Source organism: Salmo salar, chromosome 13 (genome assembly GCF_965601325.2).
Source record: "Salmo salar chromosome 13, fSalSal1, whole genome shotgun sequence".
NCBI lineage: Eukaryota > Metazoa > Chordata > Actinopteri > Salmoniformes > Salmonidae > Salmo > Salmo salar.
The window spans coordinates 10,598,367-10,622,011 of record NC_138303.1 but is presented as its reverse complement, the minus strand read 5'-3'; the positions used below and the strand labels follow the sequence as shown (position 1 = coordinate 10,622,011).

Below are 23,645 nucleotides of genomic sequence, written 5' to 3'. Positions count from 1 at the left end.
AACTAGCCTACCTGGTTAAATAAAGGACTTGTTCTCAACTAGCCTACCTGGTTAAATAAAGGACTTGTTCTCAACTAGCCTACCTGGTTAAATAAAGGTGAAATAGGTGGACGAAGGTGTCTTCAGGAACGGGGGAGTTTTGTTTAGAGCGCCGGTGCTCGGTCTGAACATTAACATGCAGCGTAAGGACCTTATCTTTATCAGGTAGAAAACATTCTCAGTTGATACACACCTTTATAGGGCTTGGGTTAGTGTTCCCACAATGCCATTTCTCAATGTTACAGTGAGTGTTTATGGAAGACAGACGGAAGACAGAGGCAACGTCTGTGTGGAATGGAAGAAGGCCGGCAGAAATGTGTTGTCACTGAAAAAAATACTGTCTTCTGAAACTGTGATAAAGCAGGTTAAAACAGTGTACAGTAAGTATATATTTAGCTTTTTTTATGTGATATGAAAGGGCTTTATGTTTCTAGAATTGTATCACAATTGAGAATCAATTCACTTTTAGATGGAGTATTTAGCTGTTTTGGCTGCCAGAGCCAGTCTACCTCTGAAAATAACATAGCCTACCTGAACCTTTCATTAACGTTCTCCTAGCAGCAGAATATTATCTCGTAGCATCGCGGATTTTTCTTCTCAAAATAAGAGTCCCCCTGCAAAGACATGCTAAACTTCGGGAATATCGATTTTTTTTTTCCTTCAGCAGTAGTCCTTGACAACTGTTTTTCACAGCATTGCAACCACCTCAGAAAATACTGGAGTGTTGAAAGCTGTTGTGTAGGCTATATTTAAAGAAATTCACTTTTAATAAAATACAAAATATATAATATTGTAATGACGCAATAGTCTGCAGAACTTAAATTTGTCTCTTTTGCTGGGCAACGGGTTTAATACAGAGTACTTAATCCACCCAGTCCGTTTACTGAAATGCAATACATTTGGGATGGTTATTGGCTTGTAGAGAGAACTGTTCTTTCATCCTGTCTCAGCTAAAGTGTGGTGGGAAAGACTCATTAGGGTCTCTACTAACCAAATATGTTTAGTTTTTGGAGGTGGACTGTGTTGCACATATCCAGCAGCACTTTGTTCTCCACCCCCTCCATAGACCCGGATGCAATATACAGTAATAGACTGTACATGGGATACAAAAGCCAGCAGCAGGCCGTGCAACCCAGCCCCCTTCCTTTTTGCTTAGTAGACACCCTGTTGTTTACATTTACATTTTAGTCATTTAGCAGACGCTCTTATCCAGAGCGACTTACAGTACATTTCATGCATTTATTTTATTTATTTTGTACTGGCCCCCCGTGGGAATCGAACCCACAACCCTGGCGTTGCACACACCATGCTGGCGTTGCAAACACCATGCTCTACCAACTGAGCCACAGGGAAGACTTTGTCTTTTCTCTCTTACAGAACAATATTCTCAGTGTCGACATTGTATTTTTTTTCATTGTTGGAAACTTATATACATTTGTTATTTGTTGTGTTTATTTGTTTTGAAATGCGGGCCTTTTATTTCTGAAGGTTAATATTACCATACGAAAGTGACGTCGTAGTTTGTGTTGCTGGCAGAACAATAGAAACACTTCTCATTCCAGCCAGTGAGCGCTTCCGTATAAAACCTCGATAGGCTGCTGCAAAAACTCATTTTAACGTCGTTGTTCGTCTGTGTTTACAATAAACTCGGTGCTGTATTCTGTGCTACCTTGTTCGTGAAAAGGTACAACATGGCAATGAAATTGGCTTACTGGGATATTCGCGGGGTAAGGAATAATATTATTATTTGTTTTTCTGCACGCAGTTGCACAGTTGGTATGAACAGCGTGTTTCCCATTAATTTGTGTGCCTGTCGTACTAGGTTCTAGTAACGGTACTTTGTTTCCAATATTTGGCGTGATTTCAAGCTGTTCATAATAGTTGGATACAATTATTGTCATACAGTGCACATGTCTAATCGTTTGAATCGAGAAATTGCTATTGTGTTACATTTTCAAAGACTCGAATAGAAAAATGTGTGTTATGTAACTATAAATTGCCGACTTGCAGCACGTGTTTACTTTGTTAAAAATTCTCAACCTGCTTGTCTGAGGGGAAAAAAATGTAATGTCAGTTAACCTGAAATTTGTTCAAACGTAATCGCCACGTGTCATATCAGATTGTCAATATGGAATATTTTAGATTTAGCTCTCTCTCTCACACACACACACACACACACACACACACACACACACACACACACACACACCTGCTATTTAAATGTTCATAGTATAGTCGCAGTGTCTCATCCATGATATGAGGACCTCTGGCAGAAAAGTTTGATATGTGCCATATATATATATATATATATATATTTCTTTCTAAATAGCTTGCTCAGCCCATTCGTCTGCTCCTGGAGTACACTGATACTAAATATGAGGACAAGTTCTACACCTGCGGAGAAGGTACATTTTAATTTGTTGAATTCCTAAAGGGAAGAATATCAAGTTGAGAACATTCAAGTTCTAACTTTGTCTAACTGTCTCTCTGTAGCCCCAAACTATGACAAAAGTTGCTGGTTTGATGAGAAGCACAAACTGGGAATGGACTTCCCCAACGTAAGTAGCCCTACGTATAATATGCTGAACAAACACACGCCGCTGCTACCGTACCACCTGTGACTGTTGCCGTGTTTTCCCCCTAGCTGCCCTATCTGGAGGATGGAGACAGGAAGATTGTCCAGAGCAATGCCATCATGAGATACATCGCACGCAAGCACAACCTCTGTACTGTCTGATAAACTGCAATCAGGCCATTCAGAGTGGCTTTATTGCTCTAGTGCTACACCACAGTACTTTACACACACACACACACACACAACTAGGCTACGACTAGACCACGGAATTGCCATATCTCTGTTCTGTACGTTTTTAGTTGAGAATATAAATGTTCTATTGTCTTCTCTCTTTTGTAGGTGGGGAGAGCGAAGACGAGAAGGTTCGTGTGGACATTCTTGAGAATCAGGCGATGGACTTCCGGAACGGCTTTGTGATTATGTGCTACACAGACTTTGTAAGTGACAACCTTACACTTTGATTGGGGTGGGTATAATTTGTGGAAAGTTCCAACAGGAATCTATTCCAAAAACTTTGTAAATAACAAGGTTGCCAAAAAAACAACGCATACAAAGTTGTATAGCGGCAGAATAAGATACCGGGTAGGGAGTGGTCTATTTCATTGCGTTTTTCACTCATGTTTATTCCGAAAAATGTCTGTCCTCACATGTCTGTTTGCCTATGGACAAACATTAAGAATAAGCTACGTGGTGAGTTGATGCCTATTCGGCAGCTAGTTAGCTAGGTTTGTATGCGTTGCTACTTTGTATGCGTTGTTGGTTGGCAACCTTTTACTTTACGTTTTTTGGAACAGATTCCTGTTGGAACGTTCCACAAATTATACCCACCCCTTTGACTGACCACTTGAATATTATTCCAAAGACTCGCTTGATAATTGGCGACCCAATAGACTTTGTAAGTCACAGCCTTGGACATTGACGCATCACTCAAGACTTATTTCGCATCACTTTCTAAATGAAACTTCATCGTTATGGACTTTTAGTTTGCACTGGCCACTGCCTTTTTTCTTTAAAAATAAATAAATATAATACCAGTCAAAAGTTTAGACACCTACTCATTCAAGGGTTTTTATTTTTTTACTATTTTCCACATTGTAGAATAATAGTGAAGACATCAAAACTATGAAATAACACATGGAATCGTGTAGTAACCAAAACAGTGTTAAACAAATTACAGCTTTGCACACTCTTGGCATTCTCTCAACCAGCTTCATGAGGTAGTCACCTGGAATGCATTTCAATTAACAGGTGTGCCTTGTTAGTTAATTTGTGGAATTTCTTTCCTCAATGCGTTTGAGCCAATCAGTTGTTGTGACAAGGTAGGGTGGTATACAGAAGAGAGCCCTATTTGGTAAAAGACCAAGTCCATATTGGGGCGGCAGGGTAGCCTAGTGGTTAGAGTGTTGGACTAGTAACCGAAAGGTTGCAAGTTCGAAGCCCCGAGCTGACAAGGTAAAAATCTGTCATTCTGCCCCTGAACAAGGCAGTTAACCCACTGTTCCTAGGCTGCCATTGAAAATAAGAATTTTGCCTAGAAACTTGCCTAGGTAAATAAATATTATGGCAAGAACAGCTCAAATAAGCAAAGAGAAACGACAGTCCCTCATTACTTTAAGACATGAAGGTCAGTCAATCCGGAAAATTAAGAACTTTGAAAGTTTCTTCAAGTGCAGTTGCAAAAACAATCAAGAACTACGATGAAACTGGCTCTCATGCGGACCGCCACAGGAAAGGATAAGTTCATTAGAGTTACAAGCCTCAGAAATTGCAGCCCAAGTAAATGCTTCAGAGTTCAGATAACAGACACATCTCAACATCAACTGTTCAGAGGAGACTGTCCTCAGGCCTGATGAGTCCAAATCTGAGAACGTTGGTTCCAACCGCCTTGTCTTTGTGAGACGCAGAGTAGATGAATGGCTCTCCACATGTGTGGTTTCCCACCGCGAAGCATGGAGGAGGTGTAATGGTGTGGGGGTGAAGCTGGTTGAGAGACTTCCAAGAGTGCCTTTACAGCTTTGCAAAATATATTTTGATTTAACACTTTTTGGTTACTACATGATTCCATATGTGTCATTTCATAGTTTTGTTGTCTTCACTATTCTACAATGTAGAAAATAGTAAAAATAAATTTAAAAAAACCCTGAATGAGTAGGTGTGTCAACCTTTTGACTGGTCCTATATATCTGTAAGTACCAAAGACTGACACTGCCAATGTAACAGAGTTAGATGCAGTCCGGGATCTTAAGCACTTACAAATTCGTAACATTGTAAGAAATGTTAAAAAAATACAAATTGCAGGACGTAACATATCATACGGAATGGATGACATAGGGCACAATTTTCAGGGACCCGTTTTGGCTCGTGAGCACTACTTTTGAAGTGATACAAGAGCTCTGGAGCATCACTTTAAGAAGGTACCATAAACTCACTCCACAGGTAGCTTGAAATGGAGCTATCGAATAATTTTTTTGTTTTTTATATATAGTTTTAACGGTGGTTACATTGTCAAGGAGGGCAGTAGGGCTGCACGATATGGGCAAAACATTTAGTTGTGATTACATTTTTTTGACTAAATATTGCAATTTGCTATTTGACTTGCAATTATACATGCAACTACCAAAATAAAGGAAACCCCAGCATTGTCTTAACAGGGCATTGGGCCACCACGAGCCAGAATAGCATCAATGCACCTTGGCATAGATTCGACAAGTGTCTGGAACTCTGGTGTCGCAACCCTCCAATAATCTTCAATGAGAAATTCCATAATTTTGTTTTGTTGATGGAAACCGCTGTCTCAGGCACCACTCCAGAATCTCGCATAAGTGTTAAATTGGGTTGATCTGGTGACTGAGACCATGGCATATGGAGACCGTGGCACATTGTTTTCATGCTCATCAAACCATTCAGTGCCCTGTGGATAAGGGTTGTTGTCATCTTATGGGGGTATAGTCATGGTAGCCAAAATAATGCCCTGCCCAGTATTTTTATACATGACCCTAAGCATGATGGGATGTTAATTGCTTAATTAACTCAGGAACAACAACTGTGTGGAAGCACCTGCTTTCAAGATGCAGTGAGGGAAAAAAGTATTTGATCCCATGCTGATTTTGTACGTTTGCCCACTTACAAAGAAATGATCAGTCTATAATTTTAATGTTAGGTTTATTTGAACAGTGAGAGACAGAATAACAACAACAAAAAATCCAGAAAAACGCATGTCAAAAATGTTCTAAAATGATTTGCATTTTAATGAGGGAAATAAGTATTTGACCCCTCTGCAAAACATGACTTAGTACTTGGTGGCAAAACCCTTGTTGGCAATCCCAGAGGTCATGTGTTTCTTGTAGTTGACCACCAGGTTTGCACACATCTCAGGAGGGATTTTGTCCTACTCCTCTTTGCAGATCTTCTCCAAGTCATTAAGGTTTCGAGGCTGACGTTTGGCAACTCGAACCTTCAGCTCCCTCCACAGATTTTCTATGGGATTAAGGTCTGGAGACTGGCTAGGCCACTCCAGGACCTTAATGTGCTTCTTCTTGAGCCACTCCTTTGTTGCCTTGGCCGTGTGTTTTGGGTCATTGTCATGCTGGAATACCCATCCACGACCCATTTTCAATGCCCTGAGGGAAGGAGGTTCTAACCCAAGATTTGCCGGTACATGGCCCTGTCCATCATCCCTTTGATGTGGTGAAGTTGTCCTGTCCCCTTAGCAGAAAAACACCCCCAAAGCATAATGTTTCCACCTCCATGTTTGACGGTGGAGATGGTATTCTTGGGGTCATAGGCAGCATTCCTCCTCCTCCAAACACGGTGAGTTGAGTTGATGACAAAGAGCTCCATTTTGGTCTCATCTGACCACAACACTTTCACCAGTTGTCCTCTGAGTCATTCAGATGTTCATTGGCAAACTTCAGACGGACATGTATATGTATTCTTGAGCAGGGGGACCTTGCGGGCACTGCAGGATTTGAGTCCTTCACGGTGTAGTGTGTTACCAATTGTTTTCTTGGTGACTATGGTCCCAGCTGCCTTGAGATCATTGACAAGATCCTCCCGTGTAGTTCTGGGCAGATTCCTCACCATTCTCATGATCATTGCAACTCCACGGGGTGAGATCTTGCATGGAGCCCCAGGCCGAGGGATATTGACAGTTCTTTTGTGTTTCTTCCATTTGCGAATAATCGCACCAAATGTTGTCACCTTCTCACCAAGCTGCTTGGCGATGGTCTTGTAGCCCATTCCAGCCTTGTGTAGGTCTGCAATCTTGTCCCTGACATCCTTGGAGAGCTCTTTGCTCTTGGCCATGGTGGAGAGTTTTGAATCTGATTGATTGCTTCTGTGGACAGGTGTCTTTTTTACAGGTAACAAGCTGCGGTTAGGAGCACTCCCTTTAAGAGTGTGCTCCTAATCTCAGCTCGTTACCTGTATAAAAGACACCTGGGAGCCATAAATCTTTCTGATTGAGAGGGGGTCAAATACTTATTTCCCTCATTAAAATGCAAATCAATTTATAACACTTCTGACATGTGTTTTTCTGGATATTTTTGTTGTTATTCTGTCTCTTACTGTTCAAATAAACCTACCGTTAAAATTATAGACTGATCCTTTATTTTTCAGTGGGCAAACGTACAAAATCAGCAGGGGATCAAATACTTTTTTCCCCCACTGTACTTTGTATTCCTCATTTACTCAAGTGTTTCCATTATTTTGGCAGTTACCTGTAGTTTAAAACACTGAATGTTGAATCTGAAATATAACCATTTTTAAATTAAGAGGCAGTGGAAAGCAGCATCCTTGTTTGGAACAATCGGTTGTCTGCATTTGACCTAACAGAACATCATGCTAACTTCTCGTGAATTTAACCGCGGGGAGGAGGAACTGAGCTGCTTGGGGGGGCGGGGCTTGGTGTGGGACGCAGCCTCAAGAGGAGAGATGGAGAGACGACAGAGTAAACTATTAAAAACGGATGTTACACGCATCTGAGTGGCAGCAAAAAAATATATTGCATACGATATAGATGGGTTAGTTGACAACGTCACAAACAATGCTTCAATGGGGCAGAAGTTTGTGAGTTGTGATTCTGGATGGTCACCAACCATGAGAAGAAACTGCTGTGAGGTACTGTGGCTCTTTTTGAGAGACTTCATGTCCATGCTAATGTGGCAAATTCACTAGCTAGCTAGCTAACCAACAACTGCTAACAATGTATTTGAGACAAGTGTCTACAGTCTAAGCCAACCCAGTCATTTTTTTTTTTTGCCCCATAGTTTCACACGCGTCTGTTTCGTTTAAACAACCAACCCGTTTATGGATCTCTTGTAATTATGGATATTGTTGTTTCGATGTGATCTGGGTTTGCAGCCAGCTATAAGGACCTCGTGCTACTCACCCGATTTCATAACAGTACAATACCTTCCTATGTTCTAGTTTTCATTCCCAAAGACTCATCTTGATACTGAGTGACCCTAGATCATCTGGAGTATAACTCCCCGCCTGTATTCTCCCGCAGGACAAGATGAAGCCAGGCTACACAGAGAGACTGCCCGGAACACTGAAGCAGTTCTCGGAGTTCCTAGGAACCAGGAAGTGGTTTGCTGGTGACACGGTATGATGCACTTACATTAGCTAGTCACTGCAGTGAGACACGTAATGCACCAATGGTGCCAGCCAGGAGAGAAGACGCTCAGTCTCTGGAGAATGAATAATTGCTCTGTTGCTTCCCCTCAATCAGATCACCTTTGTGGACTTCATCATGTATGAGCTTTTGGATCAACATATAATGTTTGACTCCAAGTGCCTGGATGACTTCAAGAACCTACAGGAACTTGTAGACCGCTTCGAGGTCAGGATTGTAATTTTGTATATTGGGGATTATTATGATTACCTCTTGCTGTTTTTATTAAAGCCCATTGTAACTGAAAGGGTTCCCTTTCAATTTGAAGGATAAAAAAAAAATCTACACAGAATAAGATGATACCCGACGCTTTAAACTTCTGTTGTTGACTCCGCTGACTTCAAGCTGAATTCTCTTTCTCAACAGGCTCTGGAGAAGATTGCAGCCTACATGAAGTCAAGCCGCTTCATAAAGACTCCTGTCAATAACAAGATGGCCAAGTGGGGCAACAAGAAAGAGTAAAGAAACCAATGACTGGAAACCATCAATCATATTATTAGATATAGGAGAGTTAGTTCTGCACCCACTGGGGTCATGGGACCTGTAAAGACATCTAGGATTATGCTGGATGAACCATTTGATAGACTAGCTACGCTAAGGTTTACACAGGCAGCCTAATTATTTTCTTTAATCCCATTTTAGTGGCAAAATATCAGAATCTGGCTGCTTGTACAAATTTTCCTCCATGCCAATACTCAACCAATCTTCGGAATTGAGTAACTAATGTTTGAATGGCTAAAAGCATTTACTGTCCTGACTTATGATTTTGTTTTGTACTTTTTTATTTTTTTTGGAAACTAAAAGCAGAAATGTTTAAAGTGATAATTAGAACCTTTGAATTAATAAAAATGATGTTTTTCATTAAATGTCAGTGTCATCACTTTATTCTCAGGATGATGTTACCCGAATATGCAAAAGATATTGTTTTCATGATACGAGTACAATACGTTCAAGTGCAAAGGGGAAACTATTACATATCTCATTGTCCAATGTGTGAACATTGAGGACACTTTGAAGTTTGTCAATTTGTTCCTTCATTCTTGGAATGTGGATATTCAGAATTACCGAAATAAACTGTACAATCCAACATGTGGCTCACAAGTGGCTAGGAGTATTAAGTCAAATTAACAAAGTAATTACATCTATTTGGCTACTCATTTGTATTGCTTAAGTCATCACTCCATTCTACAGAATGTACTGACGTCTATAAATGTACAAAATTATAAGGTTAAATAGTTCTTCCTCCGAAGGCTCTTGGTTATTTTGTGACGTTGGATTCACTGGAAAGCTGCTGTCGACAACAGGGAAAAGACTGGTTGTCATTTATCTCCCTCACAGATGATGCATTTCCTTTATCTTGAATTTGTCAGTAGTAGAAATGACCCGAAACACACCCAAACACTTAGATAAATATAGCTTGCTCAGTCCATGAGGTACAGTATTTCTGTGTGTGTGCCTGTATGCTACAGCTATGGAGGACTTGATGGCCTGCAGCTGAAAGAACACTCTTCCTCTGGACACACCGTCCTCATCTCTGGTCATCCATAGGAGTAGAGCACCGTTCAGCACGGCCAGGCTATGAACAGTTCTGACAACACAGAGCTGTTTATGAAGCCTTCATAAACACATCCAACATCTCCTCTCTGGTCATCCATAGCAGTAGACAACATAAAATGTTATTTAGTAGTGTTCCTCTACCTCTGCTCTGTAGACTTGTTCTAGTCCGTACCATGTCCCTGCTCCTTGAGACTAGTTTGACAGTGGTAGTTTTAATGTAAGCAGTCCTCCCAAGGAGAAAACACCATACCTTGCTGCTCCCTCATTCGTCAGTTGCTTGCCGATCTGTGGTTAAAATTTTTTTTAAAGAGTGCACGTGATGTCTTACATTTTGGAGAAGGACTTTTACTCCAGCCAAGCTTTAACATCTGGAGGTCTGGACTGGAGGGAATCGCACCTCCTGGCCCTCATCCCAGAGTTCCCCTCCATCCCGAGGCTCCAGAACCTTCTTGGCAACATGACCCTTACCATGTTCACTACGGACTCTCCACCGCTGCCCTGACTTGTCCATTACCTAGAAGAAGGGAAAAAAACATACACTCAGTGTATAAAATATTAGGAACACCTTTCTTTGACAGACTGACCAGGTGAATGCTATGATACCTTATTGATGTAACTTGGCAGGCTGACGGACAAATCTGGGTTTGACGGATGCCAGGAGAATGCATAGTGCTAGCTGTAAAGTTTGGTGGAGGAGGAATAATGGTCTGAGGCTGTTTTCATGGTTCGGGCTAGGCCCCTTAGTTCCAGTGAAGAGAAATCGTAACGCTACAGCAAACAATTACATTCTAGACGATTCTGTGCTTCCAATTTTGTGGCAACAGTTTGGGGAAGGCCCTTTCCTGTTTCAGGATGACAATGCCCCCGTGCACAAAGTGAGGTCCATAGAGAAATGGTTTGTCAAGATCAGTGTGGAATAATTTGATTGGCCTGCACAGAGCCCTGACCTCAAGTTTGGGCAAGACCAAACATTGAACGGGGTATGGTAGTAGATGCCTGGAGAACCTGTTTGGGTGTGTCAAGAATGGCAATGCCACTGGGCTTTTCACGCTCAACAGTTTCACCTGAATACACATACCAAACATGACTATAATGCATTTTTCTCTTCTACAAACCACTGAGTTTATTTTTCACTAATTGCAGCACCCATAACCCATAGAAATAGCACTTATGGAATCATGTAGTAACCAAAAAAGTGTTAAACAAATCAAAATATATTTTAGATTTTAGATTCTTCAAAGTAGCCACCCTTTGCCTTGATGAGAGCTTTGCACACTCTTGGCATTCTCTCAACCAGCATTGTGAGGAATGCTTTTCCAACAGTCTTGAAGGAGTTCCTACATATGCTGAGCACTTGTTGACTGGTTTTCCTTCACTCTGCGGTCCAACTCATCCAAAACTCATCTCATTTGGGTTGAGGTTGGGTGATTGTTGAGGCCAGGTCATCTGATGCAGCACTCCATCACTCTCCTTCTTGGTCAAATAGCCCTTACACAGCCTGGAGGTGTGTTGGGTCATTGTCCTGTTGAAAAACAAATGCTAGTCCCACTAAGCGCAAACCAGAAGGGATGGCGTATCGCTGCAGAATGCTGTGGTAGCCATGCTGGTTAAGTGTGCCTTGAATTCTAAATAAATCACCAACAGTGTCACCAGCTAAGCACCCCCACACCATCACACCTCCTCCTCCATGCTTCATGATTGGAACCATACATGCGGAGGTCATCCCCGTTCACCTACTCTGTGTCTCACAAAGACACGGCAGTTGGATCAAAAATCTGAAATTTGGATTCATCACACCAAAGGACAGATTTCCACCGCTCTAATGTCCATTGCTTGAGTTTATTGGCCCAAGCAAGTCTCGTCTTATTATTGGTGTCCTTTAGTAGTGGTTTCTTTGCAGCAATTCAACCATGAAGGCCTGATTCACTCAGTCTCCTCTGAACAGTTGATGTTGAGATGTCTGTTACTTGAACTCTGTGAATCATTTATTTGGGCTGCAATTTCTGAGGCTGGTAACTCTAATAACCTTATCCTCTGCAGCGGAGGTAACTCTGGGTTTTTCCTTTCCTAGGTATCCCCCCTTTCTGTTGTACAACTGACTAGGTATCTCCCTTTCCCTTTCTGTTGTATAACTGACTAGGTATCCCCCCTTTCTGTTGTACAACTGACTAGATATCCCCCTTTCTGTTGTACAACTGACTAGGTATCCCCCATTCTGTTGTACAACTGACTCGGTATCCCCCTTTCTGTTGTACAACTGACTAGGTATCCCCCTTTCTGTTGTACAACTGACTAGGTATCCCCCTTTCTGTTGTACAACTGACTAGGTATCCCCCTTTCCCTTTCTGATGTACAACTGACTAGGTATCCCCCTTTCTGTTGTACAACTAACTAGGTATCCCCCTTTCTGTTGTACAACTAACTAGGTATCCTCCCTGTCTGTTGTACAACTGACTAGGTATCCCCCTTTCCCTTTCTGTTGTATAACTGACTAGGTATCCTCCCTTTCTGTTGTACAACTGACTAGGTATCCCCCTTTCTGTTGTACAACTGACTAGGTATCCCCCTTTCTGTTGTACAACTGACTAGGTATCCCCCCTTTCTGTTGTACAACTGACTCGGTATCCCCCTTTTTATTGTACAACTGACTAGGTATCCCCCTTTCTCTTTCTGTTGTACAACTGACTAGGTATCCCCCCTTTCTGTTGTACAACTAACTAGGTATCCTCCCTTTCTGTTGTACAACTGACTAGGTATCCCCCCTTTCTGTTGTACAACTGACTAGGTATCCCCCCTTTCTGTTGTATAACTGACTAGGTATCCCCCCTTTCTGTTGTATAACTGACTAGGTATCCCCCTTTCCCTTTCTGTTGTATAACTGACTAGGTATCCTCCCTTTCTGTTGTACAACTGACTAGGTATCCCCCTTTCTGTTGTACAACTGACTAGGTATCCCCCTTTCTGTTGTACAACTGACTAGGTATCCCCCCTTTCTGTTGTACAACTGACTCGGTATCCCCCTTTTTATTGTACAACTGACTAGGTATCCTCCCTTTCTGTTGTACAACTGACTAGGTATCCCCCCTTTCTGTTGTATAACTGACTAGGTATCCCCCTTTCCCTTTCTGTTGTATAACTGACTAGGTATCCTCCCTTTCTGTTGTACAACTGACTAGGTATCCCCCTTTCTGTTGTACAACTGACTAGGTATCCCCCCTTTCTGTTGTATAACTGACTAGGTATCCCCCTTTTTATTGTACAACTGACTAGGTATCCCCCTTTCTGTTGTACAACTGACTAGGTATCCCCCTTTCTGTTGTACAACTGACTCGGTATCCCCCCTTTCTGTTGTACAACTGACTAGGTATCCCCCCTTTCCCTTTCTGTTGTACAACTGACTAGGTATCCCCCCTTCTGTTGTACAACTGACTAGGTATCCCCCCTTTCCCTTTCTGTTGTACAACTGACTAGGTATCCCCCCTTCTGTTGTATAACTGACTAGGCATCCCCCCTTTCCCTTTCTGTTGTATAACTGACTAGGTATCCCCCTTTCTGTTGTACAACTGACTAGGTATCCCCCCTTCTGTTGTATAACTGACTAGGTATCCCCCCTTTCCCTTTCTGTTGTATAACTGACTAGGTATCCTCCTTTCCCTTTCTGTTGTACAACTGACTAGGTAGCCCCCCTTCTGTTGTATAACTGACTAGGTATCCTCCTTTCCCTTTCTGTTGTATAACTGACTAGGTATCCCCCCTTTCCCTTTCTGTTGTACAACTGACTAGGTATCCTCCTTTCCCTTTCTGTTGTTCAACTGACTAGGTATCCCCCCTTTCCCTTTCTGTTGTATAACTGACTAGGTATCCCCCTTTCTGTTATACAACTGACTAGGAATCCCCCTTTCCAAAGTTCAGTCAGTCATTCATATGAATGTGTGATATAGGGGTGTGGGTTTGGAATAGCATATTAATGATGAAAATTAAACAAAGTGGTATTTATTGGGTGTTGTATAGCTTGACCTCATCTGTGTCCAGACAATTGTATGCTGTATCTCCATGATCTCTCTACAGGCAGAGCTGTAATCTGTGCCCTCTGGGATGTGTAGTCCAGACCAAGGCAGTGTTGGACAGCTGAGCCTGCTCACCGTTATGGTCCAGGAATGCAACAGGCGCATCGCTCGGGTCTTCATGCTCTAGTGTGAATAGGTCGGGGTGAGTGAGACAGATTTCACCACCCTAATGTCACAGTACATGGACAAGTTACAGATTTCACCATAACATCAGCTAATACCAACAAATTAAACAGAGGCCCTTTTCAGGGTAAAGATGTGAAGTTGTAAATTCATGTCAAATTTGATCCCACTGTCTGATTCTGGGAAACATCAGTGAATGAGTGGATATAATATATATATTTTTGTTGTTGTTGTTACATTTTCGACGGAGAATATCTTGGATAAATTTAGTCAGGGCTGGAATTAGAAAAAAAAGTCAGTAGGAATTCACCACTGTGACAATACCAGGAACACAGCTTATAATGCACTTTATACATGTCAAAATGATTTCACACTGGGAACTGTTGCTCCCATGACTTCCTCCTCAACCCCCATTCCACCCTTGGATGTAGTGTAATGTATGAGTTATCCTGAGACAGAGCGGTGTCGTGTCTTTTGGGCATCATTAAAACCGAATACTTATTTTTATCAAATAACTCTCTGTAATTATTATTACGCGATTAACTGATTAATCGTGTAACTGTAATTGACTAGAAGGTCGGGGCACCAAGGAAAATATTCAGATTACAAAGTTATAATTTTCCTAATATAACTTTCCAGATATCATAATATCTGACCTATGACTCTTCTTATTTTTACCTCGCGTCCAGTCTCATTCCAAATGTCGTAAATTGTTATCTGCACGAACCCAGTCTTCACTAAGTCATCCATACATCAATTGTCTTAAAATCATTTATTTACTAAACTAAGTAATTCACAGAAAGCATACAAAACAGTAGGTATCGTTACAAAGCAATGGTAGAGGAATGTGCCCTAGTGGGCTAAACCGGCATGGCGGCTTGTTAAACAAACAAGGGGGGTGGGGGCAGCGGAGAAGACACAACAGAGGTGATAAATATTAACAATTGATATGCTAATCCTTTGCACATGAACGCTCACTCATTCGGGAACAATTGCAATCAATATATATATTTACGCTCAGTGTGTCGTCGGGATCCTTGTTGGAGAGTTTGGTTCTGTTGGAGAGTTCTCTCTCTCTCTCTCTTGGTTAGAATGGATCTTTCAAAGCGACATTCATTAATGTCGTTATAGAATAGATGTTTCGTCGGTCTTCGCGTTCAATGATACCGAATTTCTAGCTGCAGACTAGTAATTAATATCAAAGACTTGTTCCTATTCTGTCGGTAGTCTAATAGTTTAACCACGTGGTATGGTTAAAGTTCAGTAGAGGGATGCATGGTCAAACCTATTGGCCAACTCGTAATGGAGTGGAGGCCTGGTCTAAAGAAAGAAACCCTGGGTGGGGGTTTATATACTGAACGTAGAAAAGGCTGTCACATGACGCCAGGTCCTGTCTGTGTCCCTGGGGGACTGCCGATGACTTAGTTAAGCTTAGAACAGAAATACAATTTTCTCACATTAACATCAGTACATAGCATCTCAACATATTCCAAATAGCTTTATCCTTATTCATTAATTGTATACAACCATTTAGATGTAAGTCTCATAGCTGAGGCTATTATATAAACATTATTATGGTAATATGGCAATATTGTCTCTCATGAGTTGTCATAAAATTGTACCAAGCGGACCAGTTCGTAGCTGGATTCTTCACCGATCTTTTATACCTTTTCCAGAACATAAATGTCATTCGGTTCCCCCGTTCTGTGAGGTGGAAGAATTCCTTTGTCTCTCTATGAAACCACCCTGTCTCAAAACTGTGGCCTGTGAGGCAGGACATTCCCTTTGGAATTTACGACCGCCTTCTGACCACAGCAGCCTGGGTGTAGGAGACAGAGGGAGATGGTGCAGAAGTAGGGGGATGGTAGAGGGGGAGGGGGTCAATTGTGCTCACTGTACTCAAAGAGGGCAACGTCATGACAGTGGTGCTGTCTTTTCCTCTAGACAGAACCCATCAGAGACCTGGACAAGGCTGTGCAACACAATGCTAATGCTCCACCTGTTGTCACCTAGCAGTGTCTTAGTGAGAATAACCTGTATAAATAGGATATTGATCTGTCTGTTCCTCTAGGCAGAATCCATCAGAGACCTGGACAAGGCTGTCCAACACAATGCTAACGCTCCTCCAGAACCTCACAGAGAGCCAAGCAGAGACCAGTACGACATACACACACACCTCCTGAACCTCTCTCTTTCTCAGAAGTAATCTTGAGAACACAGGCGAATAGGAATGGCTTCCGGCCCGTTGGTCCTCCTCTGTATGGCAACAGGAACAGCAGGGAGTATGGTCCATCTTTAGCTCTGTCTGAAAAAAGTACAAGGCATCCTTCTATGCTTGATTCCTCCTGTCCTTGATTCCTTCTGTCCTTGGTTTGTCCTGTTCTTGATTCCTCCTGTCCTTGATTCCTTCTGTGCTTGATTCATCCTGTCCTTGATTATAGTAACAGAATACTGAGCCAATCACGGTGCACATCCGTATTTTCCACTGTCTGCCCCACCACCACAGAAAGCACTGAGCTAGGCTGAAACACCTGCATTTGGGAGCTGCCTTACTCAAGAAAACAAAAAAGAGACCATGTTTGTATGCAGCTTTATTAACTCAAAGATATATATATATATATATATATATAGTACCAGCAGTGGTGTTAAGCACTTTAGTATAAATACTTTAAATTACTACTTTAGTAGTTTCTTGTGGTGTCTGTACTTTACTTTACTAATTATATTTTTGAGTACTTTTACTTCACTACATTCCTGAAGAATATAATGTACTTTTTACTCCATACATTTTACCTGACATCCAAAAGTACTTAGTACTGCTTAGCAGGACAGGAAAATGGTCCAATTCACACACTTATCAAGACAACACATGGTCATCCCTTCTGCCTCTGATCTGGCAGACTCACTAAACAAAAATGCATCTTTTGTCAATTATTTCTGTGTTGGAGTGTGCCCCTGGCAATCCATACATTTTTAAAAGAGAGAATGGTGCTGCCTGTTTTGCTCAGTAGAAGGAATTTGAAACAATTTATACTTTTACTTTTGATACTTAAGTATATTTTAGCAATTACATTTACTTTTGATACTTATATATATATTTACAACCAAATACTTTTAGACTTTTACTCAAGTAGCATTTTACTTGAGTAACTATCTATTAAGGTATCTATACCTTTACTCAAGTATGACAATTGGGTACTTTTTCCACAAAAGTTTGGACACACCTACTCATAAAGGGTTTTTCTTTATTTTTACTATTTTCTACATTGTAGAATAATAGTGACGACATCAAAACTATGAAATAACACATATGGAATCATGTAGTAACCAAAAAAGTGTTAAACAAATCAAAATGTATTTTATACTTGAGATTCTTCAAAGTAGCCACCCTTTGACTTGATGACAGATGTGCACACTCGTGGCATTCTCTCAACCAGGTTCATGAGGTAATCACCTGGAATGCATTTCAATTAGCGGGTGTGCCTTGTTAAAATTTAATTTGTGGAATTTCTTTCTTTAATGCATTTGAGCCAATCAGTTGTATTGTGATAAGGCAGGGGTGGTATACAGAAGATAGCCCTATTTGGTAAAAGACCAAGTCCATATTATGGCAAGAACAGCTCAAATAAGCAAAGAGAAATGACAGTCAATCATTACTTTAAGACATGAAGGTCAGTTAATCCGGAAAATGTCAAGAACTTGAACGTTTCTTCAAGTGCAGTCGCAAAAACCATCAAGCGCTATGATGAAACTAGCTCTCATGAGCACCGCCACAGTCAGTTGTACAACAGAAAGGGGGATACCTAGTCAGTTGTACAACAGAAAGGGGGGATACCTAGTCAGTTTTACAACAGAAAGGGGGGATACCTAGTCCGTTGTACAACAGAAAGGGAAAGGGGGGATACCTAATCAGTTGTACAACAGAAAGGGAAAGGGGGGATACCTAATCAGTTGTACAACAGAAAGGGAAAGGGGGATACCTAGTCAGTTGTACAACAGAAAGGGAGGATACCTAGTTAGTTGTACAACAGAAAGGGGGATACCTAGTTAGTTGTACAACAGAAAGGGGAATACCTAGACAGTTGTACAACAGAAAGGGAAAGGGGGATACCTAGTCAGTTGTACAACAGAAAGGGGGGATACCTAGTCAGTTGTACAACAGAAAGGGAGGATACATAGTCAGTTGTACAACAGAAAGGGGGGATACCTAGTCAGTTGTACAACAGAAAGGGGGATACCTAGTCCGTTGTACAACAGAAAGGGGGTTACCTAGTCAGTTGTACAACAGAAAGGGGGCTACCTAGTCAGTTGTACAACAGAAAGGGAGGATACCTAGTCAGTTGTACAACAGAAAGGGGGGATACATAGTCAGTTGTACAACAGAAAGGGGGGATACCTAGTCCGTTGTACAACAGAAAGGGAGGATACATAGTCAGTTGTACAACAGAAAGGGGGATACCTAGTCCGTTGTACAACAGAAAGGGGGTTACCTAGTCAGTTGTACAACAGAAAGGGGGATACCTAGTCAGTTGTACAACAGAAAGGGAGGATACCTAGTCAGTTGTACAACGGAAAGGGGGGATACCTAGTCAGTTGTAGAACAGATAGGGAGCATACATAGTCAGTTGTACAACAGAAAGGGGGATACCTAGTCCATTGTACAACAGAAAGGGGGATACCTAGTCAGTTATACAACAGAAAGGGGGTTACCTAGTCAGTTGTACAACAGAAAGGGGGGATACCTAGTCCGTTGTACAACAGAAAGGGGGGATACCTAGTCAGTTATACAACAGAAAGGGGGTTACCTAGTCAGTTGTACAACAGAAGGGGGATACCTAGTCAGTTATACAACAGAAAGGGGGATACCTAGTCAGTTATACAACAGAAAGGGGGTTACCTAGTCAGTTGTACAACAGAAAGGGGGATACCTAGTCAGTTATACAACAGAAAGGGTACATACCTAGTCAGTTGTACAACAGAAAGGGGGGATACCTAGTCAGTTGTACAACAGAAAGGGGGACACCTAGTCCGTTGTACAACAGAAAGAGGGATACCTAGTCAGTTGTACAACAGAAAGGGGGGATACCTAGACAGTTGTACAACAGAAAGGGAGGATACCTAGTCAGTTGTACAACAGAAAGGGGGGATACCTAGACAGTTGTACAACAGAAAGGGGGATACCTAGTCAGTTGTACAACAGAAAGGGAAAGGGGGATACCTAGTCAGTTATACAACAGAAAGGGGGGATACCTAGTCAGTTATACAACAGAAAGGGGGGTACCTAGTCAGTTGTACAACAGAAAGGGAGGATACATAGTCAGTTGTACAACAGAAAGGGGGGATACCTAGTCAGTTGTACAACAGAAAGGGGGGTACCTAGTCAGTTGTACAACAGAAAGGGAGGATACATAGTCAGTTGTACAACAGAAAGGGGGGATACCTAGTCCGTTGTACAACAGAAAGGGGGGATACCTAGTCAGTTGTACAACAGAAAGGGGGATACCTAGTCAGTTATACAAAAGAAAGGGGGGATACCTAGTCAGTTGTACAACAGAAAGGGGGGATACCTAGTCAGTTATACAACAGAAAGGGAAAGGGGGATACCTAGTCAGTTATACAACAGAAAGGGGAGATACCTAGACAGTTGTACAACAGAAAGGGGGTTACCTAGTCAGTTGTACAACAGAAAGGGGGATACCTAGTCAGTTATACAACAGAAAGGGGGGATACCTAGTCAGTTGTACAACAGAAAGGGGGGATACCTAGTCAGTTGTACAACAGAAAGGGGGGATACCTAGTCAGTTGTACAACAGAAAGGGGGGATACCTAGTCAGTTATACAACAGAAAGGGGGGATACCTAGTCAGTTGTACAACAGAAAGGGGGGATACCTAGTCAGTTATACAACAGAAAGGGAAAGGGGGATACCTAGTCAGTTGTATAACAGAAAGGGGGATATCTAGTCAGTTGTACAACAGAAAGGGGGATACCTAGTCAGTTGTACAACAGAAAGGGGGGATACCTAGTCAGTTATACAACAGAAAGGGGGGATACCTAGTCAGTTGTACAACAGAAAGGGGGATACCTAGTCAGTTGTACAACAGAAAGGGAAAGGGGGGATACCTAGTCAGTTATACAACAGAAAGGGGGATACCTAGTCAGTTATACAACAGCAAGGGGGATACCTAGTCAGTTATACAACAGAAAGGGAAAGGGGGATACCTAGTCAGTTATACAACAGAAAGGGGGATACCTAGTCAGTTGTACAACAGAAAGGGGGATACCTAGTCAGTTGTACAACAGAAAGGGGGATACCTAGTCAGTTGTACAACAGAAAGGGAAAGGGGGGATACCTAGTCAGTTGTACAACAGAAAGTGAGGATACCTAGTCCGTTGTACAACAGAAAGGGGGATACCTAGTCAGTTGTACAACAGAAAGGGAAAGGGGGATACCTAGTCAGTTGTACAACAGAAAGGGGGGATACCTAGTCAGTTGTACAACAGAAAGGGAAAGGGGGATACCTAGTCAGTTGTTCAACAGAAAGGGGGATACCTAGTCAGTTGTACAACAGAAAGGGGGGATACCTAGTCAGTTGTACAACAGAAAGGGGGGATACCTAGTCAGTTGTACAACAGAAAGGGGGATATCTAGTCAGTTGTACAACAGAAAGGGGGGATACCTAGTCAGTTGTACAACAGAAAGGGGGATACCTAGTCAGTTATACAACAGAAAGGGGGGATACCTAGTCAGTTGTTCAACAGAAAGGGAAAGGGGGATATCTAGTCAGTTGTACAACAGAAAGGGAAAGGGGGGATACCTAGTCAGTTGTTCAACAGAAAGGGAAAGGGGGATACCTAGTCAGTTGTACAACAGAAAGGGGGGATACCTAGTCAGTTGCACAACAGAAAGGGGGATACCTAGTCAGTTGTACAACAGAAAGGGGGATACCTAGTCAGTTGTACAACAGAAAGGGGGGGATACCTAGTCAGTTATACAACAGAAAGGGAAAGGGAGATACCTAGTAAGTTGTACAACTGAATGGATTCAAATGAAATGTGTCTTCCTCATTTAACCCAACCCCTCTGAATCAGAGAAGTGCAGGGGGGGGGGGGGGGGGGGGGGGTGAACTGCCTTATTCAGGTGCAGAACGACAGATTTTTACCTTGTCAGCTCATGGGGATTCGATCCAGCAACCTTTCGGTTACTGGCCCAACACTCTAACCACTAGGCTTCCTGCCGCCCCTATTTGATCTCCACAGGATAGTCTGTCACCAGTATTCCATATAGAGACGATACAGACACACAACACACAGTCATATCTGTTATTGACAACACCTCTATTACAGAGACAGAAACCTTGGTCTCCATTTACAAACAACAATATATACATTTTGATACATTGTACATTGTTTGGAGACAGGTGACAGTAAGCTACCTTGGTCTCAATGTCGTTGAGATGGAGGCATCCTCCCTGGACCTCCAGAATCATCTCCTGTCCCCAGACCAGGCACTTAGCCTCCAGTCATCCAGGCTGCGCACCTCCTGGCCTGTCCAACTCACACGCAAAACAGGTGCTAGAATGGAATAGAATAGAATGTGAACAGGAGCTGCTAAGCAGAGTTATAGGGAGACATAACTCCTATTCTACATGACGGAAAATGATACCAGATCCACACAATATATTTCAATCTGAATTTTCATAATTAACCTTACCTCCACCCTGCACTGGAAGTTGTCCGGTTGTTTGTTCATTGTTTCTGAATTCTCCTTCCTTTGAGCTAAAATAGTAAATTGAATCATTAGGCCTAGTGCTTATTGAAATATTGAATTGAATCATTAGGCCTAGTGCTTATTGAAGTATTGCATTGAGTCATTAGGTCTAGTGCTTATTGAAGTATTGAATTGAATCATTAGGCCTAGTGCTTATTGAAATATTCAATTGAATCATTAGGTCTAGTGCTTATTGAAAGATTGAATTGAATCATTAGGCCTAGTGCTTATTGAAGTATTGAATTGAATCATTAGGCCTAGTGCTTATTGAAGTATTAAATTGAATCATTAGGCCTATTGCTTACCAAAATGATTCCCTCATTGGGTAAACAAGATTGAGGTGTGAACTGTGAACTCACTGTATATGGACTTGGCACTGGGCCTGGACCATACTGAACCTCTGAGAGGGAGGATCCTCCTGAGGGAACCCTCTACAACACACACGTCAACCAGTACGGACTCTTCTGTGTACTTATAGGCACTACAACATTACTATATGTCGTCTGACACTAGATCAACAAGCATCTGTGAAGTGCACTATACCAGTATCAACAAAAGTTGAAAACAGCTGGACTAAGGGAGTTGTAGGATTGCAGAGTAGACTGTTGTAACAGTTTCCTGTGGACACCCTTGATATTAGGTGCTAGATCATATTATCACTACTGTCTTTCCTTGACCGGATCTAGCAACCCACTTAATAATCAACACAATGACACTACAGGTGTATTCTGTACCTCGGTTGAGATTACAGGTGTATTCTGTACCTCGGTTGAGATTACAGGTGTATTCTGTACCTCGGTTGAGATTACAGGTGTATTCTGTACCTCGGTTGAGATTACAGGTGTATTCTGTACCTCGGTTGAGATTACAGGTGTATTCTGTACCTCGGTTGAAAGGAAAACAGCCTGCTACTACTCCCAAAACATGTTTTAATCGTGACGTCACCAATCTGCAAAGGTCATGATAGTGCATCAGCAGGTGTTGTGAAACACAGTGGACACATCATAGGACAGGAAGGAATGTTTCCTCTGCTGTACACCACATCACAGAACGTTGACTGGAATGATCATTCAACTCTAGTTCTACGGAAGCCTCTCTCCCCTTTACTTCTAACTGAGTAATCAGTATTAAAAGCTGAGCTGGCTATTATAATTCCAGAATTTATTCAGTATATGATTTACTAGTAAAAGGAAACCAAGAAGGAACAAGCTGTTACACATACACTTGGCATCAGTAAGACAGTGGTTAATCACTACCAATGGATTTGTTTGAGAATCTATCATAGTGGTTGTCCATTTCTATAAAACACTTGCCATCTTCTCTGTTCACACACCAGTTCAAATCCAATACAACAGGTGAAGGACTAAGGGTTTAAGGTGAAATAGTTCATATAAGATAAACATGTTGACAAGAAAGTAAATCATCAGTGAAGTAATGTATGAATTGTGAAGTGATTGAGTGTCATTATTGATAGTAGACCTATGAATCAAAGGAATATTTCAGGTTTAAAAAAAAGTTTTGGTCCCATGTTTTATGAGCTAAAATTAAAGCTCCTAGAAATTTTTCATACGCACACAAAAAAGCTTATTTCTCTCAAATTTTGTGAGAATTTGGCAGTACGTCCAACCGGCCTCACAACCGCAGACCACGTGTAACCACGCCAGCCCAGGACCTTCCACATCCTGCTTCTTAACCTGCGGGATTGTCTGAGACCAATCACCTGGAATCTGATGAAACTGTCAGAAACCGCTTCAGGGAAGCTTAATCGCGTGCTCGTCATCCTCACCAGGGTCTTGGCCTGACTGCAGTTCAGTGGGCAAATGCTCACTTTTGCTGGCCA

General features: G+C 41.9%; 1 protein-coding gene across 1 annotated transcript; it reads left to right on the top strand.

The window, feature by feature from the left end:
• Positions 1-1,568: 1,568 nt before the first annotated feature.
• On the top strand, positions 1,569-9,154 carry LOC106566372 (glutathione S-transferase Mu 3). The gene is made up of 8 exons (XM_045692877.2): positions 1,569-1,766; positions 2,369-2,444; positions 2,533-2,597; positions 2,684-2,765; positions 2,954-3,051; positions 8,124-8,219; positions 8,346-8,456; positions 8,655-9,154. Exons 1-8 carry the CDS (start codon positions 1,731-1,733, stop codon positions 8,748-8,750), a joined length of 660 nt encoding a protein of 219 aa, XP_045548833.1. The 5' UTR covers positions 1,569-1,730; the 3' UTR covers positions 8,751-9,154.
• Positions 9,155-23,645: the final 14,491 nt, after the last annotated feature.